Source organism: Littorina saxatilis, linkage group LG3 (assembly GCF_037325665.1).
Source record: "Littorina saxatilis isolate snail1 linkage group LG3, US_GU_Lsax_2.0, whole genome shotgun sequence".
Taxonomy (NCBI): Eukaryota; Metazoa; Mollusca; class Gastropoda; order Littorinimorpha; family Littorinidae; genus Littorina; species Littorina saxatilis.
The window spans coordinates 33,738,074-33,758,974 of NC_090247.1; the positions used below are offsets into that span (position 1 = coordinate 33,738,074).

A 20,901-nucleotide genomic window follows, 5' to 3' on the forward strand; every position below is an offset into this window, starting at 1 on the left:
CTTTCTAAATGTACCCCCATTAAATTACATATTCTTACTCCGAATCACATAAAGCATTTGACTACGTCTGAGATGCTAGGTACTGAAAAAACGCTACCCATCAAAAAACAAACAAAGGGAAGCGACCCCTACCAAAAAGCTTGAATAGCTATGGTAACAGCCAGGTTCCCTGGGAGTTACCTCCCATATAGCTACTTCCTCTCTGTCACCACGTGACCGCTCATACTGACTTCAGCGTCTTGCAGAGAGGTTGTGTTGGAAATTTTGTGCGCTTTCTGTGGCTGCCTTTGGTGGAGTTGTTCACTTGCCGGCCACGTAACCCATCGTTCTCCTGTCAGGGCTTCGTTTGGTGAGCCCGTTCTGTTTTTTCTGTGGTTTTTGTTCGTTTTCGCCTGCTGTTGCTGATATTTTGTCCCTTGGACTCTGTGTGTCAGTAACACGTGCGTGTTGCCATTTTGCTTCTGTCAGCTTGGCTGACTTGCTGTCTGTGGCGTTTAACCTGTGCTTGTTCACTGTTTTGTTGCAAGTTTGGTTTGTTTCTGCGTGTTAGTTACTGCTTGCGGTTCGTGTTTACGTTCATTTTCAGTAACTTTCCTTGTGAAATTTTTTGCTTGTTTACGTTTTCGTTGTTCGTCAGCATGGCTGATCCAGACAAACGTAAGGGTAAATCCGATTTGAAGGGCAAAGTGAAACCTAAATCTTCTAGCACCAAGCCTTTGGTGGTCGTGTCGGATGAAGCACGCAATACCATTTTGACGGTGCCCATTTCACCGCCTGGTCCTAGTACTGTTTCTCGTCCTAGTACTTCTGCCGTTACTCCGCCGCCGCCCTCTGCGGCTCCGGAGCAAGGGGCTATCGTTGCCTCCTTTTTGAGTTCGTTACTCCCAGAGATACGTTCCATGGTTCAGACTGAAATGCAACGAGCGTCTCCTTCCGCTAGCGCTTTCCTTCCTGCGGAGATGGGGGGGGTGCGTTCCCTCGCTTCCGTGGTGGTTACCTCGGCTTCCGGTCTGCATGCTCAGGCTGCTTCCGCCTCTACCACAGGCGTCTCAAGTAAGTCGGACCGGTCTGGCAGCCCTCGTGAGGCGTTCGGACATTCCCTCACGGGAAACGGTTCATTGGCTCGGGGTCACTCCCTGCTCTCTACTGGCAACAGTACTCCGTATGGTGAATCTGTCGCTCAGCTTCGGTGTCTGCCCTCACTAGCCCGCACCCAGTGCCGCAGTGACGGGTTTGACCGAGAACTGGCCTCCGGGCTTTACGGCTCTCAGCCGCAGTTCTCGCATTCGTCGTTTCCGCCCCCGGCGGTTTCGACGTCTGCACTTCCGGCTTCGGCCGGACACGCTGTCTCTCATCCTAGCACGTCCGCTTGGCTGCAGGAGAGGGATCAACGGCGTGAGGTTTTTGCGCTTCCGGCGCTTCAACCAGGCAGGCTGTCACTTCCCCCGGACGGGGTCGCGACTTCCTCCCACGTACATCCGGTGGCTTCGGATGGGTTTCCGTCTTACCCTATGCACTTTAGTCAGGGTTCAAGTCGGGATCACTTCCAGGATTACGGGTTTCCGGTTTCCGGTCATCCCGCGTATCCTGCCGCCAGCGTTCTGGATGACTACGGTCATGGCACTTCCTGTGACCACTCTGATGTGCAATCAGTGGCCAGTGAAGAGCCTCCTTCGGGAATGTCGTCAAGGCTGCGTGTCATTCTGGACACAGCAGCTGAGGTGACTTCACGTTATTTCCCGGAGGGCACGGCTGCGGCGGTGGCTCCCACTTCGGGGGTACCCTCGGCGATGTCGGATTTCCTACCTGCTAAGGAGGCTAATCCTTCCTTCCGCTTCGCGGAGTCGCCCGCCATAGCCTACCATCTGTCGCAAGTCTGGGCGTCGGCGCCTAGGCGGACAGGTGGTGTGCCTTCGGACCCTGTTCCGTTTCTGGTGCCTTTCGGCACAGTTCCGGAACAATCTCAGCCTTGGCTGGCGACGATGGCACAGACTTCTACTTTCGTGCCATTGCCTCAGCGGAAGCTCGCGCTTCCTCGGCATAGCCGGAACCTCGTTGCGTCTTACGCACTTCCGCGTTCCGTCTTGCCGGTGACGCCGGACTTGACAGCACTTCTGGCCAAGCCAGTCAAGGGCGACTCAGTCATTCCGGTGAAAGATAGCACTCTCCTCTCCCTGGAGGAAGTCGGACGTCAGCTGTTGGAATTGGCTTCAATTTCCGACACGCTGATTCGGGCTCTCTCTAGGTCTTTGACGGACGACTTAGTCCCGTTTACGCTCAGCGAAGAGCAGAACGCGGACGACGTCTCCTCCCTCCTCACAGCGTTGGCTAAGGTAAACGAGGAACAGACTCGTCTGTCCTCTTTACAGTACGCACACGCAGTCTTGGCGAGGAGGGAGTTGTTTCTTGCCAACTCTCAGTTTGCAGAGCAGGTTACCAGAGACACTCTCAGAGTGTCTCCGGTTGTGGAGGGCTCCTTGTTCAGCCAAATGGCGCTTGTCGCTCGGCAACAGGAGATTCAGTCCAACAAGGATTCTCAATTCCTGGACATGACTCTACAGGGCATGAAGCAAGCTAAGCCTTCCCAGCAAGGGAAGTCTCAGCCGGCCTCTCATCCCAAACCTGCTCAGAAGAGACCTGCACAGCAGAGCTCTAGAGGCGGCAAGAAACGGATGGCGTCGGGAAGGGGACGAGGCGGCTCGAGTAGCAAGCCTCACCCCCAATGAAGCGCTCCCGATCTCACCACCCTCCCGCCCTCCACTCTGGTGATGGCGGGAGGCCCCTCCCGGGCACTTTCCCATTGGATGGTATCAGTAGACAGCCAATGGATAGTGGGAGTTGTGAGATCGGGCTTCCGTCTCTTATGGCGGGAGGAGAAGGCACCTCTTTCCCGACATCCGCCGCTCTTCAGACCCCCCTCCTCGCAGGAAGCAAGATCCGTCCTTCAGGCGGAGATTGTCTCCCTGGTGCAGAAGGGCGCGGTCGAGAGGGTCCTGGACCAAAGCTCACTGGGGTTTTACGGCCGGCTTTTCGCCGTCCCCAAAGCTTCAGGGGCGTGGCGCCCCGTCTTGGACTTATCTCTCCTCAACACTTTTTTGAGAGAGATCAAGTTCAAGATGGAGACGCCGGCCACGGTCAGGGACTCTCTGCGCCCAGGAGATTGGGCGACCTCCATAGACCTGACGGATGCATATTTCCACATTCTCATGCATCCGGCCGACCGGAAATGGCTTCGTTTCCGGTGGGGAGATCAGGTCTTCCAGTTCCGCGCGCTCCCTTTCGGGCTGTCTCTCGCACCATGGATCTTTACCATGGTGGTGAGACAGTTTTGCGCTCTGGCGAGGTCGCAGGGGGTTCGTCTGCGGGTCTATCTGGACGATTGGCTCGTTCTGAATCAATCCCAGATAGGCTGCTCGCAGCATACCCAATCGGTTCTTCGAGAGGCTCACTTGTTGGGTTTCTCGATCAACCGATCAAAGTCGGAGCTGATCCCGTCTCAAACGTTCACCTACCTCGGGATGTCGTTCGACACGGTTGCCTGGACTGTCCAGCCCTCCCAGCGTCGGGTGGACAAACTCCAGGCTCAGATCCGCTCCACTTTGCCTCTCCTGCAGGCGCCCCTCCGGTCTCTCGCCTCCATCTTGGGGCAGATGGAGTCCATGGCTCTGTTGGTTCCTCTGGGCAGGGTCCACAAACGGCCTTTTCAGGCAGCGCTGAAGCCGTTTGTGGACTCTCCTCAGGTGGACTGGAACGCCCTCGTCCCCCTCCAGGGATGGTTCCAGTCCGCGACCCTTCCGTGGCTGGACACGGAATGGATCAGCAAGGGAGTTCCGATCGCCCTACCTCCCCCAGACTTGGATCTGTTTACAGATGCTTCTCTGCGGGGATGGGGGGCACACACGGACCTACACACGGTGTCAGGTCTGTGGTCGGAGGAACAGAGCCAGTGGCATATCAACTTGCTAGAGCTGGAAGCAGTAGCTCTAGCTCTAGTCGAGTTTCTGCCCTCCCTGCAGGCCAAGCATGTTCGTCTGTTTACAGACAACACGACTGTGGCCGCCTATATCAACAAGCAGGGAGGCTCGCGGTCCCCGTCTCTCTCGGACAGGACCTGCGAGATCCTGAAGTGGTGTGCTCTTCACCACATCACGATCTCAGCCAGGTACCTTCCAGGGAGGCTGAACACTCTGGCGGACGAGCTCAGTCGCTCCGGCAGAGTGCTTCAGTCAGAGTGGACCATCACTCACGGGGCACTGCTGCGCCTTTGGGCTCAGGTCCAAAAGCCTCTCGTGGACCTCTTTGCCACAAGGTTCTCGAAGAGGCTTCCGGTGTTTGTCTCGCCATTCCCGGATCCTCAGGCTTGGCGAGTAAACGCTCTGGACATTCCCTGGACGGGCCTGGAGGCGTACGCCTTTCCGCCTTTCCCATTACTCAGCCGAGTAATTCGAAAGGCGGAGCTGGAGGGGCCGACTCTTCTTCTGCTGGTCGCCCCTCTGTGGCCGTCGCAGGTCTGGTTCCCGGACCTGCTCCGGCTCGCCCACGGGCCTCCCATTCCTCTCGCCCTTATGCGAGGGGAACTCGTGCAGCCCCGAACAGGCATTCCACACGAGGAGCCCAGTCTTCTGAAGCTTCACGTGTGGAGGTTGTTCGGGACTCACTGAGGCGCTCGGGAGCGTCATCCTTGACGCTGGATCTGGTGGACCGCTCGCACAGGGCGTCCACGGCGTCTGTTTACGCCTCACACTGGAGGTCCTGGGCCTCCTGGTGCTTGGAGAAGGGGGTGAGTTCGGTGGCGCCTCGCTCTATGCAGGTGGCCAACCACCTCTCTTTTCTTTTTTCGCAGGGTGCGTCTGTTTCCTCCTTGAGGGTCCGGCGCTCAGCTATCTCTGCGACGCTTAAGCAGATCGGTAGATCTATTAACGTCGGGGGTGTGATTGCAGCAGTAATCAAGGGTGCTGCTCTCAAGCAGGCCAGGTCCAGGTGCCCGTCCCCCAAGTGGGACCTTTTTCTGGTCTTAGCATTCTTGCGGTCTTCGGAGTTCGAACCGCTGCGGGAGGCTAGTCTGCATAATCTTACTCGGAAGACGCTGTTTCTTCTTCTGTTGGCGACGGCCCGGCGGGGTAGCGAGGTCCACGCCCTGTCGGGTCTGCCAGAGGATATTTCTTTCGAGTCGGACGGCTCTGTCTCTTTGCATTTCCGTCCCGATTTTTTGGCCAAAAATCAGACTCCGGGGCAGGCCTCTCCGTTGGTTAGAGTCAAGGCACTGACCAACGCGTTGGCTCCGGACGACCCTGATTTGGCCAACTGCCCTGTTCGGGCCCTCCGTTTGTACTTGGAGCGCACTCAGCCCTTGCGTTCCAAGTCTCAGAAGTTATTGTTTCTCTCCCTTCTTACAACTCGGGAGAGAGATGTCTCAAAGGTTACGTTGGCCCGGTGGGTGACTTCTCTGATAAGGCAAGCTTATGTTTGGAGTAGCACAAACAGGGGGGGGGGCGCTGCCTGCCTTTCCCCTGGACTCCCCCAGAGCCCATGAAACGAGGGCATGGGCATCATCGCTCGCAGTCCTACGCTCCATGCGCCTCGATGATGTTTTGTCTACTGCGTACTGGCGCTCTGAAGATATATTCCTGAATTATTATCTTCGGGACATTTCTGCCCTCCGCCAGGACGGCTCTCGTGCTCTGCCTGCACTTGTAGCAGCTGGTCAGGTTCTGACCAGAACGTGATGGTGAGTTTGAGTTTATTTCTTGCCCACCGCCATGTTGATGTTATCTGCTTTATGTGATTCGGAGTAAGAATATGTAATTTAATGGAAAATTTCTAAGTAAATTTTCATTTCATTAATATACTTACCCGAATCACATAGTGAATTCCCTCCCTCCTTCCCCGCTTGTGGTTTTTAGTCTTTCTGAAGCCGTATGAGCGGTCACGTGGTGACAGAGAGGAAGTAGCTATATGGGAGGTAACTCCCAGGGAACCTGGCTGTTACCATAGCTATTCAAGCTTTTTGGTAGGGGTCGCTTCCCTTTGTTTGTTTTTTGATGGGTAGCGTTTTTTCAGTACCTAGCATCTCAGACGTAGTCAAATGCTTTATGTGATTCGGGTAAGTATATTAATGAAATGAAAATTTACTTAGAAATTTTCCATTTTAAGACTCCCTCCCTTTTAAGACCTTATTTTCTTAGATTTGTAAAGGTTGTAAAAGGGGGGTTCCACTGTAGCAAAATTCAATACACTGAATACAATCATGTTTGCATGCTGAATTACTCAACCACCTGCGTAATTATTGCCATAGTGCTGAAACTTTTTGTTTTGCCGTCTGCTTTACAAAATTTTGACTTACGTGTTGAATGTTTTCCCCTCGCAGGAAGTATTTTCTCTGGACCAGTAGCGTAATACAGGAAAGCATGCTGTTCTTGACTTCGCTTAACGCTCTTCTCATTTTGATTTCTGTTGAAAACAAAGGAGACCAAGCTGAAGCTGTTTTCTCTCTCTTACTTTGGGTTGCTTTCTTCTTCCAATAGAGAAGGGAAAGGAGGACAAGAAAGACAAAAAGGACAAGGACAAAGACAAGAACAGTGAGTAGAACTTGTGATTCAGCTTTTGGAGTTACAATACATAAGCAACAAGGCTCCTTAGCCGTAGGTGGTATCAGTTAACTTAGTACTACTGTAGTTTGTACTGGGCATAGTTACATTGCTTCCCGCAGTGGGGCACTGCGGTTATGAAATTAAAGGCCCCTCCTGTTTTTGGAACCGCAGGAGCTTTCTAGTTTGCTGTTAGGTAGATTTTTGGTTCCTCTTTCCTGTCATGCTCTCTTTTTCTTCATGAATTCTTTTCTTTTTTCTGCCTTCTTGCTCATTCACCTGTATTTTTTCCAAAAATCTCTTCTCTTGCCGCTTGTCTCGCGATTCATGTATAGTTTAATCTGTTAGTGTTCTGATGTAAGTCCAGCAGTAGATAGGTTAAGCCTATTTTAACATACTGGAAACTGGTAATCTTCCAGTAGGTATTAATTTAGTTTTACTAAAGCCTGCTGGGACACAAGTAATGGGTTAGTGCATTTGTAAACAGGAATCGCTTGACAAGTGGCCCCCTTCATCCCCCCCTTCCTCGTCCTGATATGGCTCTGCGTAGTCGGCTGGACGTTAAGCAACAAATAAACAAACAAACAAACAAGTTACATTGCTGTGAATATATACGATGTAAGTTTGCTGTAGATGTGCAGTGTAGTCTGCAGTTTTGTCTAGATATTTTTTTTTTGTCGGTGTGTTTGTTTTTGAGTCACTTGAGAAAAAGTGACTCTATGTAATCGGTCAGTGTTAGTCTGTCCGGCCGGCCGGCCGTCCGTAGACACCACCTTAACGTTGGACTTTTCTCGGAAACTATCAAAGCGATCGGGCTCATATTTTGTTTAGTCGTGACCTCCAATGACCTCTACACTTTAACGATGGTTTCGTTGACCTTTGACCTTTTTCAAGGTCACAGGTCAGCGTCAAAGGAAAAATTAGACATTTTATATCTTTGACAAACTTTTCTCGGAAACTATCAAAGCGATCGGGCTCATATTTTGTTTAGTCGTGACCTCCAATGACCTCTACACTTTAACGATGGTTTCGTTGACCTTTGACCTTTTTCAAGGTCACAGGTCAGCGTCAAAGGAAAAATTAGACATTTTATATCTTTGACAAAGTTCATCGGATGTGATTGAAACTTTGTAGGATTATTCTTTACATCAAAGTATTTACATCTGTAGCCTTTTACGAACGTTATCAGAAAAACAAGGGAGATAACTAGCCTTTTCTGTTCGGCAACACACAACTTAACGTTGGGCTTTTCTCGGAAACTATAAAAGTGACCGGGCTCAAATTTTATGTGAACGTGACTCATTGTGTTGTGAATAGCAATTTCTTCCTGTCCATCTGATGCCTCATATAATATTCAGAACTGCGAAAGTGACTCGATCGAGCGTTTGCTCTTCTTGTTGTTGTGAGTATTCATATATGTGACTCTTTTACTTTGCTGTGTCATTTTCAGAGGAAAAGTGCATTGCAGAGGAAACAGTGGTACCAGAGAAACCAGAGGTGGTGATCTTCGCCATGTTTGGCAGCACTGCAAAGTACCCTGTCAAAGTGTCCAAGCTAGGAGAAGAGGTTTGTTTAAAACAGAACATCATCTTATTCACCCTGTCTGTTCTTTTATCTCTGGTTCTCTCTTTGTTCGTCTGCCTGTCTCACTCTGTAACACACACATGCAAGGGCGCCCACACACACATACATGCATGCACACAGATGGGCACACATACACACACACACATGCACACATACACACACACACACACACACACACACACACACACACACACACACACACACATGCACACATGCACACATGCATACATACATTCATACACACACACACACATTCACACCCACACACACACACACACACACACACACACGCATGCATGCATGCATGCATGCATGCATGCATGCATGATGCACATCTCACACATGCTTGTATACTCGCACACACTCAAAGTTATGTTACTCGGAGTATGCAAACTCATGTAATGATTTTTAAATGTGCGGCATGTCTGTTTTAAGAATTGGCACTAACAATGCTTGAATATGTAATCTGTGTAATAATTGTGTGCTTGCAGGCTGATGCAAGTGAGCGACTGCGACAGAACGGATTGTCTCACATCTACCCCCACCCCGTGTGCATCACACAGACCCGGTCCTGCCCCTTGGAGCCCCCACCCCCACCTGAGATCATCCCTGCCTGGAAACTAATCCGCCCTAGGAAGAAGAAGGAACCTCCCACTGATGAACCAAAAGGTAGGCCATGGAGAGAATGAAAGAGAGATTGAGATTGATTGATTGTGTGTGAGCATCTGTGTATCTCACAGTCTCTTTGAGTGGTAAAAAGACCCCGCCTTACAACAGGCATGCATCTCCCTTGTTGCTAATGCTTATATGTTCGTTTATGTTTGTTGTCTCTTTTTGTCTCTATTCAATCAAATATATTTTGGTTGCAAGTTCGTGGAAAGGCATGTGAAAGCACGTGATGACGAAGTTGAGGTTAGGTTTTGTGATAAGTCTGTTCCAGTCAAAAACTGTTCTGAGTTTGACATTGTGTGATGATGAATGTCTTTTCAGTGGAACCAGAGCCTCCCAAAGACATTGCCTGCATTGAGATCAGCTCCCCCTTTGTCAACTACAAAGTCAGTCCTGTGCCCATCCCAACTGATACGTGAGTATATGAACATACGGGGAGATGTTAAACTATTGTTTCTGCATGCTGAAATCACAGGAGACTTGCTGAATGTGGTATATATGACTGCAGCAATGCCTTTTATGGAAAAGAAGTGTTTAGTTTTTGAGAACCTTATGTGGTATTTTTAAGCCGCCTTTATGTAATAAAGCGGCTTTTAGGTTTCACTCTGTCTGGTTGTTTGTTTCTCTGTTTGTTTGTTTCTCTGTTTGTCTACGAATTAGACTTGTATCTCTTGTACTCTGGGGTCAATTGAGCTCAAATTTGGTGAGTAGCTTGGAATTGTGAGGCATACGGTGTATGCAAATAAGGTTCCTGACGATAGTCAAACGGAAGATTAGCTTTACACACCTTTACGCACCAAGCCAGGGGAAAAACCCAAATTAAAGGTTTTACAAGCAAAACCAATTACAGAATATCAAGCATGTTGGTGCAATAGTGTGATGTTAATTACATGTGGACTGTAGCTTTGTGGTAAAGAAAGCTAACAACAAAAGCAACAAAGAAACCATGAGACCTGTCTTTTTCGGTTTTGCTGTGTTCATTAGTAACTTTCAATTATTTTTTTTTCCCTTTTAAGGGTGTATGCATTTGGAATCTTTGCATTTGGACTCTTGAGAGTCTTTGCAATTATGTAGTAATCTGTGGGTGTCATTCTGTGTGGAAGCTAAAGTATACGTCTGCAGGCACGCGCATTCCCAATACCAATTGCCTATATGTTCTGTTGCCCTTATAGGTGCCGTCCTCGCTCGTCACTGGAGAGAGGTAGCACACGTTCACGCCCGACCACAGGCAACGTGGGGGCCATAGAGGAGACCGATGAAAACGCCCCAGAGCCTGAAGCTATCAAGGTGGAACGTCCACCTCCAGCTGACGTCTTGACTCTGGATGAGCAGGGGAAGGAGGTATGTGCATGGCCTCTTTGATGAGGGTGTTATTATTGAGCATACCTGTGCTTAACACTCGCCCTGTCACTTTGTCTGGAGAAGATGACTGTTATCCAAATGGGAAGAATATGACCCCGCCATAAATAGGCAGCAGTACTCTTTTCTTCGGAGGATTTGATATATTTGATTGTATCCCTTTTATGTTTTATGTTTTATGTGTGTCGTCCTATACAATTGTTGTTATAATCATTTACAGGCAGACAGGGTGTGCCGAAGAAAAATTTCCATTTTTATGTAATATTTTAATGGACAATAAAGTGCTGTTATTGTTATTGTTATTGTTATATTGTGAATTTCAAAAATTTATGGGTATTTACCTCTAAAAAGGGTGTATTGCATTTCACTTGGCTGCATGCTGGCATACCTGAAGCCTGAATTCAGGCAATTTGATCAGTCATGGAGAAGAGGTTTGTTTAAAACAGAACATCATCTTATTCACCCTGTCTTTTCTTTTATCTCTGGTTCTCTCTTTGTTCGTCTGCCTGTCTCACTCTGTAACACACACATGCAAGGGCGCACACACACACATACATGCATGCACACAGATGGGCACACACATACACACACACACATGCATACATACATTCATACACACACACGCACACACACACACACACACACACACACACACACACACACACACACACACACACACACACACACACACACACACACACGCACACACACACACACACACACACACACACACACGCATGCATGCATGATGCACATCTCACACATGCTTGTTTACTCGCACACACTCAAAGTTATTTTACTCGAGTATGCAAACTCATGTAATGATTTTTGACTCACATGCGAAGCAAAAGTGAGTCTATGTACTCACCCGAGTCGTCCGTCCGTCCGTCCCAGCGTCCGTCCCGGCGTCCGTCCGGAAAACTTTAACGTTGGATATTTCTTGGACACTATTCAGTCTATCAGTACCAAATTTGGCAAGATGGTGTATGATGACAAGGCCCCAAAAAACATACATAGCATCTTGACCTTGCTTCAAGGTCAAGGTCGCAGGGGCCATAAATGTTGTCTAAAAAACAGCTATTTTTCACATTTTTCACATTTTCTCTGAAGTTTTTGAGATTGAATACCTCACCTATATATGATATATAGGGCAAAGTAAGCCCCATCTTTTGATACCAGTTTGGTTTACCTTGCTTCAAGGTCAAGGTCACAGGAGCTCTTCAAAGTTGGATTGTATACATATTTTGAAGTGACCTTGACCCTGAAGTATGGAAGATAACTGTTTCAAACTTAAAAATTATGTGGGGCACATGTTATGCTTTCATCATGAGACACATTTGGTCACATATGATCAAGGTCAAGGTCACTTTGACCCTTATGAAATGTGACCAAAATAAGGTAGTGAACCACTAAAAGTGACCATATCTCATGGTAGAAAGAGCCAATAAGCACCATTGTACTTCCTATGTCTTGAATTAACAGCTTTGTGTTGCATGACCTTGGATGACCTTGACCTTGGGTCAAGGTCACATGTATTTTGGTAGGAAAAATGTGTAAAGCAGTTCTTAGTGTATGATGTCATTGCTAGGTTTAGCTGAAGGTCAAGGTCATGTAAAGGTCAAGGTCAAGCATGTGAGTCGTATGGGCTTTGCCCTTCTTGTTAAATGTGCGGCATGTCTGTTTTAAGAATTGGCACTAATAATGCTTGAATAATCTGTGTAATAACAGTTCGGCACGTTTCAAGCATTGATTTATGAATTTTGAGCTTTACTTATGCCTTCAAGTAAGTTGTTCAGAAAAAAATGTCTTGCTTAGCCTAGCCTGAACTTCAGACCCGGTCAAATAAAATGTGCACAGTTTAATTTCATAAGCAGAACAGATGCACCTCCATCTCCTTGATGTGAAAGCTGAGTGCTGTTGAATGAATCTTGTTTGTGTCCTTGCAGTTAGCGGAGGAGGACGGTCTAGCCGACCTAAAGGGTAAGGGTGCCTTTGCAAAGCAACGCAAATCCACCGCCAGACGAGACAAGTCCATTGATGCTGGAGAGGTGAGTGTTATTCTTATCTTGCAGATAGACGATGTTGAACAAATCACTCTTATCAGTTTCTGCAAAATAACACACTCAAGATGTATGCAAAGTTTCAACAACGTAACTTTATTAGAAAAAAGCCTTTGCCTTTTGAAGTGACAAAAAAGTAGTTTTGAGAAAATGCACATAACGTGAAGAAAATGTTTTTTTTTTACACAAACGTTTGCGAAATATGTAACAAAACAAGACTGACAAAACAACAAGTCTTGCTTAGTTCCACAAGAAAAACGTAAACTAAATTCAACAAAATTTAAAAAAACCAACAGCCAGTGGTCTGCAAACACCAAGGAACCTGTTCCAAGGTCACAATGATCAATTCTCATCCGTTATGTGCACGCTGCATAAAGTATGCCCATCCATAATTCCCAACTTGTTACAAGTGAAGCCTCTTATCTTGGACCTCTTTTGGACTTGCTTTGAATAATCAGGGAGTCATATAACAGTGTCCTTTACTTTTTATACTACAATATTTGGGTTGACTTCTGTGAATTGCCTTGCAATATGCCATGGGTACGGGAAGCTCCTCTCCAGCTTCCACCTCTGCATCTGTAGAGACAACATAAATTCAAAATTAAAACTTGATATAAAGTCAGATAATGTTGTGAAGATACTATATATATATAAAAAATAGTACATGTACATGCTTTAGTTTGGTAGCGCAAGGTAGTGCAACGCCGCGTGCGGTCGCGTAGCATTTAGTCAGACCCCTGACAAACCTTGTGACAACCAAGCTTCACAGTATAGCAGCACATAACAGACTTTGCATCATATTCAGTTTCTTTGCATCAGGGTGTTTTTTCTTAGATTCTGTTCTTCAGCATATAACGGTCACACACACACACACAGAGCCAGAGCCGCACACATAACCAAACAAATGTATAAACTTCTACATTTGTGTCAAAAGAAGAAAAACATACATACCTACTACCAGCTTATCAGCTGCTTGGAATCTTACCTGCTCTGCTTGGGCTAGTATTCAACTGCACCAGATTTCCCAGGAGATGCATGGTGTACTGCACCATGGCTAAACAAAGTCATTTTTGTATTGATTGTTCTTTTTCTAAGCAGTTTTTTTCCCGAGAAAAGATATAGGGTCTGCCTTCTTGTTGCCATAAATGGCGTACTCCGTGTTGTCCTTATTGCCGTACGCATTCCGCTCCGCAACTCTAAAATAAGTCGTGGTTCAAAACACTCATGGCAACGTGCTTCAAACGTACACCACTGATGGTGATTTCTTGCTCCATCCCAACTGTTGCAAGGGAAGCAGCATATTTAGTTTCCAGATAATTTTCATTCTGGACGAAGAAGAATGCACAAACTTGATCTTCCGATTCGTTCGTAGCAATAGCAGACGACACTATCGACTCGCACTTTCTTTTTAAACTTCTGTCATGCCAGCCTCTGCAACGGATTTTATTTTACCCGATAATCATCTCCTTTGCATGTCTAGCACTGACATCGGGGCACGAACATTCGACCTAGACACAATCATTTGTCGTAGTAAGCGTAGACATCCGGTCTGCTCCCCGCCTAATGGCCGATGTCTTCCGTCTTCGGGGGACTTCGTGGGTTTAAATTTGGAGTGGTCCTTCTCCTAGAGGAGTTTCCTTGCAGGGATAGTGAGCCTCCTCTGCCCTCGTTTTAATTTTGGAGTGATCTTCTCCTAGGACAGCTGCCTTCCAGGGTTGACGAGCCTGTCCTGCCCGGCTATTTAACCCATAGTTGGGGGTTGGTTCGTGGGCACCAGGGCGTATCCACATACCGGTGGGCCTGCATGCCACACGTCTAGGGGCCAACCTCCTCCGAGTCCTTGTAGTTCAGCCTGGGGCCTTTCGGTACCCAGTTCACGCCTGTCGCCACGATGGAGGCACTACAAAGGGCTTGCTGTGGAGAGGTTATGTACTGGCAGGAGAGACTGACGCAAGCTGCTCTCTTTTCGCGTTGTCCTGAAAAGGACGGTGCTAGCCAGCGGTGAGGGCTGAAAGCGAGAGGTGACAAGCACAAAACACTTCGCCAACACACTAGACACATCACACAACCATTTGACAGGCACTGACATCGGGGCAAAACGGGTGATAAACTGAAGTTTCCACAAAGATATCCAAGGAAAATCTCAGCTGTAGATATTTCACATCGCCTTTGGCAAGATCTGGCGGAAATCAAGAATATTGCCTTCTGGGAATCGAACCAAACGAGACCGAGCATAAACGAAGGTTAATATCCGCGATTCGATTGGTCAGTAGCGAAAAATTTTCATACAGAATCTCCTGGAATCTTCATCGGTTCTCTTCGGCTCATTGGAAATTGTCTTCCAGTTGCTGTTACTAACGGCGTGAAATCTGTAAACGGAAATTCCTGTTGTCTGCGGCATGAACTGATCTTAGCAAAGAAAAGACAACTCATTCCAGTCATGCTAATGTGACCACCGTTGACGATGTGTTTGACTCACAGTCACCTCTCAAACATACGCTTTTTTTTGGTGCTGTTTTGTGTTTGTTCAATACACAATTGCATACACATACATTGTTCATTTAGCCGTTTTGACCGTTTATGATTAATCAATCTGATCTAAAATCAGTACATCAGTGTAACCAGAAGAGGTTCAAAATCCAGAATCAGAAAGAAAACGGAAATGACCAGGGAACAACAAAAAACTTTTTTCACTGTGGTGTCTCCCCTACAAAGAATAGCTGTCAATTTCTTCAATTTTGATGCTGATCCATATTACCCCAGAGGAAGGTAATTCGTATGAGCATTTGCTTTTCTTGTTTTGAAATGATAACATGACTTCTTCTGCTCAGTTTGGTCACTTATTTTTACTCTTTCCCGGCAGGCGTCGGAGCGTAGAGCAGGGAAGACTGGCTCGGCAAAGTCAGAACGAAGCAAGTCTGGTAAAAAATCTGTGACCAAGAGGGAGGATTTCGAGGAGAAGAAGGAGAAAACCAAAGACAAAGGTATATGTTCTTTTCCATTCCTATTTCATCTATTTATTGTGTTCTCCCTCATAGCTTTGTCTGCATACCTGTCAAGTCCTACGCATTCTGCGTAATTCTTACGGTTTTTCAGTGTTTTTTAGGTCCTACGTCGTATACCTCAAACCATACGCATTTTCAGCATTTTTTTTAATTTATTTATTTTTATTTTTATTTTTTATTTTTGTTGTTGTTGTTGCTGGCATGGACTGCCGTTCATTCATTTCTGAGGAGGAGCTTGCACCAGCCACACAACAGAAGTTCTGGCATGATGTTCGCCAGTTCTACGTGGCCTGTGTGAGGAAAATGTTTAATAAATTTCCATTTGGCAGTGAAACCCTGCAACACCTTCAAGTGCTGGATCACAGTCTGGGAGCTGACACACTGACTGCCTTCTTGCAGGTCAAAATTAACTCTGATGCATGCTGCCATGATTTTAAGGTGACTGGCAGCATGATTGACAAAGCAAAGATTTGCACAGATGAATACAACAAAGAACACAAGTGACAAGGGAGAAAAAAAATGAACGAACAAGAGTGCAGTGTAAATGTATTACATGTAGTGGTAAATAAAGAGCAGTTTGTGTAGAAAGGAATTTATGTGTTTTACTTTTAGTTTGCAAAAAACAATCTGATTGGTTTAGTGTGTATGCGTGAGAAGTTGAATTTGTGCGTTTAACCTGCACTGCATCCTGATCCACGCATTAACTATGGTTTTCGATCCCCAGCTATGGTTTCTTATGCCATTTACTATGGTCAGAGGCCAAAAGTACTTGACTGGTATTGTGTCTGGGTTGATTTAGTATGGCCTAATAATTCTTACCCATTTATCTTATTCCAACATTATGTTTTCTTGCAGAGATACAAACTGCTATAAATGACCATACATTTGACACCAAAAGGGAATGATATCCCCCACACCCTTTCAATGCATGGGTCAAATTGATGAAGAAAGATATGCAGCCTCTTGTCCAAAAGTCAATAATATAACCATTCAACAAAAAGTCTTCTTTATAGTGTTTGCTGACACAGCTAATGTCAGACTGTTCACTTCTGTTTGTACTTCTGATTATTCTAATGACTGATCTGGTGGGTTTTTTCCTGCAACTCATCAAAGGTCAATCTTCAGACAAAAATTAAGATTTGTTCTCCTAATTTTATTAAATATACTTACCCTAGGCCTACCTTATAAGTTACTTATTACTTAACGCCAGACAAAAATGTAAATCTGCAGTTTTGGATAAAATGTGAGAATTCAAAATTTTCTTTGCTCAATTGTTTTCTCATGCTGAGTTTTCTGATGTAGTCTATGTATGAATCAGAATTTGTTTGTTATATTCATTTTTATATTATCATATTTTTATATTGTGAATTTATAATGATTTTGTGTTTATTTCATCTTTGGAACATCAGGACCCTCAAGACGTAATTTCTTTTACTCATTTTTTTTTTAACTATCATTTAGGATTTTGTGAACATTAGTTTTTTTTGTTTGAATTTTTGACTCACATGCGAAGCAAAAGTGAGTCTATGTACTCACCCGAGTCGTCCGTCCGTCCGTCCCCCCCGTCCGGACGTCCGTCCGTCCGGAAAACTTTAACGTTGGATATTTCTTGGACACTATTCAGTCTATCAGTACCAAATTTGGCAAGATGGTGTATGATGACAAGGCCCCAAAAAACATACATAGCATCTTGACCTTGCTTCAAGGTCAAGGTCGCAGGGGCCATAAATGTTTTCTAAAAAACAGCTATTTTTCACATTTTTCCCATTTTCTCTGAAGTTTTTGAGATTGAATACCTCACCTAAATATGATATATAGGGCAAAGTAAGCCCCATCTTTTGATACCAGTTTGGTTTACCTTGCTTCAAGGTCAAGGTCACAGGAGCTCTTCAAAGTTGGATTGTATACATATTTTGAAGTGACCTTGACCCTGAACTATGGAAGATAACTGTTTCAAACTAAAAAATTATGTGGGGCACATGTTATGCTTTCATCATGAGACACATTTGGTCACATATGATCAAGGTCAAGGTCACTTTGACCCTTATGAAATGTGACCAAAATAAGGTAGTGAACCACTAAAAGTGACCATATCTCATGGTAGAAAGAGCCAATAAGCACCATTGTACTTCCTATGTCTTGAATTAACAGCTTTGTGTTGCATGACCTTGGATGACCTTGACCTTGGGTCAAGGTCACATGTATTTTGGTAGGAAAAATGTGTAAAGCAGTTCTTAGTGTATGATGTCATTGCTAGGTTTAAGTCAAGGTCAAGCATGTGAGTCGTATGGGCTTTGCCCTTCTTGTTTTAATTTTCTTTATAAGCAGAACAGATTTACTTTTGTAGATTTTGAAGTGATCACTTCCTTATTATGTGATTTACTAATTTGACAATTCCTTTTCTGAGGCTCAAGGTGGAATTGCTGGTTTTGTGCAGTGTCATGTTTGCAATAACTTTTGGCAATTTAATCTGTGAAATCTAACTTTAAAAGAACACAAGAAAATTAAGGGTTTGGTAGCGTTTCATTACTTCATCAAGACAAGAATTGCGTCTGTTGCATTGACACTTTACAGTCTGGGTTTATAACTAATAACTTGCATGAAAAAGTCATGTTTCTGATGTAAATTCATGAAGCAACAATTGCACACAGTGAGACAGCAGACACATGTGCACATGCACATTCAAGCACATACACACACACACACACACACACACACACACACACACACACACACACACACACACACACACACACACACACACACACACACACACACACACACACACTCATACACACACTCATGCATAGGCACGCATATGAACACACACAGTCGTTCTGTTCTGCCTGATCTTGCTTAGTTTTTAGAATTTAATTTTAAACATTCTTGAAACCAGCTTGTTATTGTTAAGTTTATTGCTAACCACTCACCAGTACTCTGGCTTCTGAAAAATAACATTCTTCTTGATTCGCTGAGTTTGTAGCAGTCGTTCTGAAAAGATTTGGCAGATATGTGCAGGCACATGCTTTTGTTGAAGGAAGTAGTAAAGTTGGAAGTTCGTACATTTTACCAGTCTACAGACCAGACTAACTGTTTTTTGACTCACATGCGAAGCAAAAGTGAGTCTATGTACTCACCCGAGTCGTCCGTCCGTCCGTCCGTCCGGAAAACTTTAACGTTGGATATTTCTTGGACACTATTCAGTCTATCAGTACCAAATTTGGCAAGATGGTGTATGATGACAAGGCCCCAAAAAACATACATAGCATCTTGACCTTGCTTCAAGGTCAAGGTCGCAGGGGCCATACATGTTGCCTATTTTTCCCATTTTTCCCATTTTCTCTGAAGTTTTTGAGATTGAATACCTCACCTATATATGATATATAGGGCAAAGTAAGCCCCATCTTTTGATACCAGTTTGGTTTACCTTGCTTCAAGGTCAAGGTCACAGGAGCTCTTCAAAGTTGGATTGTATACATATTTTGAAGTGACCTTGACCCTGAAGTATGGAAGATAACTGTTTCAAACTTAAAAATTATGTGGGGCACATGTTATGCTTTCATCATGAGACACATTTGGTCACATATGGTCAAGGTCACTTTGACCCTTATGAAATGTGACCAAAATAAGGTAGTGAACCACTAAAAGTGACCATATCTCATGGTAGAAAGAGCCAATAAGCACCATTGTACTTCCTATGTCTTGAATTAACAGCTTTGTGTTGCATGACCTTGGATGACCTTGACCTTGGGTCAAGGTCACATGTATTTTGGTAGGAAAAATGTGTAAAGCAGTTCTTAGTGTATGATGTCATTGCTAGGTTTAGTTATTTGACCTTGATCCTGAAGGTCAAGGTCATGTCAAGGTCAAGCATGTGAGTAGTATGGGCTTTGCCCTTCTTGTTAGACAATGTAGTTAACTTTGTCTTACCACTTGTGAACTATATAATCCAGTGTAAGTCCCTTCATTACAAAGAATGTTTTTAAAGCACACAATTGTGCCTTGTGACACTAACATTGTAACAAGTGAACAATGCGTTGTTAATGTATTAACTAAGACAATAGAAGACACGGTCCAGACACTGCATTCAAAGAAATTGAGTAGCATCCCTTCAATTACTACGGTTTGATGTAATATTAGCTGTTGCTTTCAGCAGTTATTTTAAGACTAAGAGAGATTAACTAAAATCTACTCTGAGGGTTGGATTTCTTCTGGAATCCTGAGAAACATAAGTGATAGAAGTAGTATTTGGAGTGAATTAGCTATTTCTATTTGCAGTTGTTTTAAGAAAGATCGAGAGGAATATACTGTGAGGGTGGGATTTGAGCTAGAATCTTTAGGAACGTAAGTGAAAAAGTAGTATTGGGAGTGTGTTTTGGCAAGCACCGTGAAGGTAAAAACTAGTCGAGTTACAGCGCTTGAAGCTTGTAACTGATCACCAGCCATGCTATTAACACCAGCTGCAAGCTTGTTGCCTACACTGTTTGTGACCTTGCAGGTGATCACCAGCCATGCTATTAACACCAGCAAGCTTGTTGCCTACACTGTTTGTGACCTTGCAGGTGAGAGCAGAACGGCAGTGGCAGCATCTGGAGAGATGCATGGGGCCCACACCTCCCTGGGATTCCCACCCATCGACAACAATGCTTCTTTGCTAGCAGAGTTGGGCGAAGAAGGCGAGGAGGTGGACCCTGAGCTGATGGCCTTGCAAGGAGAGATGGGGAAGCCCGAGACCCCCATGCAGAGGAAGCGCTGGATGGACTTTGACCAGTTCTGTGTCTGCTTCAGGTCAGGCGCTGTGTGTGCTCAGGATGCTTGTCCATCAACAGGGGAAAGCGGCTTAGAATGTGTTGTGTGGGAAAGGGTTGGTTGAGGGTTTGTGTGTCTTCTCAGGATGCGTGCATGTCTACAGGGGGCAGAGACTTCGAATGAGTTGTGTGGGAAAGGGTTGGTTGAGGGTTTGTGTGTCTTCTCAGGATGCTTGCATGTCTACAGGGGGAAGAGACTGATTAGAATGAGTTGTGTGGGAAAGGGTTGGTTGAGGGTTTGTGTCTTCTCAGGATGCGTGCATGTCTACCGGGGGCAGAGACTTGGACTGTTGTGTGGGAAAGGGTTGGTTGAGGGTTTGTGTGTCTTCTCAGGATGCGTGCAAGTCTACTGGGGGCAGAGACTTAATCTAGCGTGTAAAAGATCTAGAGAGTGACCGCCATATTGGATCGTGGTTCGGGATGGTGTTTTTGCCGGGTAGCTGCAGTTGATGTGCAATAAATCTAACACCTTACGTAGCAGCCTCCCCAAATTTTACAGAACAATGACAGAAACCCTCATCTGTATTCGTTTCAGTACTAAGAGCAAAACGAAACAGAAAATGGTCGCTGTAACAGTTTTCCGTTAATATTTTGTTATATCAAATCTTATCTTATACCAAGACGATGTCTTCGTTTTGTGCACAATAAAAACGTAAGACACAATTTTCAGATCCTCGGAGAAGCAACTTTACTTTTCCCACCATCCCACACTAACCCACCAAAGCTGCATTATCACAAAGTTGTGTCACATCCGCCCACCTGTACTGCATTATCGAAAACTTGAGTCACACCCACCCACCTGTACTGCTTTATCACAAAGTTGTGTCAC

The 20,901-nt window shown here is 45.5% G+C and overlaps 1 protein-coding gene across 1 annotated transcript in view; it reads left to right on the forward strand.

The window, feature by feature from the left end:
* Nucleotides 1-20,901, forward strand: part of LOC138962194 (androglobin-like) — a 248,118-nt gene that overhangs the window by 150,749 nt on the left and 76,468 nt on the right. Inside the window, exons 15-23 of the mRNA XM_070333927.1 lie at nucleotides 6,525-6,578; nucleotides 8,038-8,153; nucleotides 8,663-8,840; nucleotides 9,162-9,255; nucleotides 10,013-10,181; nucleotides 12,146-12,247; nucleotides 15,123-15,243; nucleotides 16,674-16,685; nucleotides 19,827-20,052. Coding sequence (XP_070190028.1) covers nucleotides 6,525-6,578; nucleotides 8,038-8,153; nucleotides 8,663-8,840; nucleotides 9,162-9,255; nucleotides 10,013-10,181; nucleotides 12,146-12,247; nucleotides 15,123-15,243; nucleotides 16,674-16,685; nucleotides 19,827-20,052 — 1,072 coding nt within the window. The remainder of the gene's footprint in view (nucleotides 1-6,524; nucleotides 6,579-8,037; nucleotides 8,154-8,662; nucleotides 8,841-9,161; nucleotides 9,256-10,012; nucleotides 10,182-12,145; nucleotides 12,248-15,122; nucleotides 15,244-16,673; nucleotides 16,686-19,826; nucleotides 20,053-20,901) is intronic.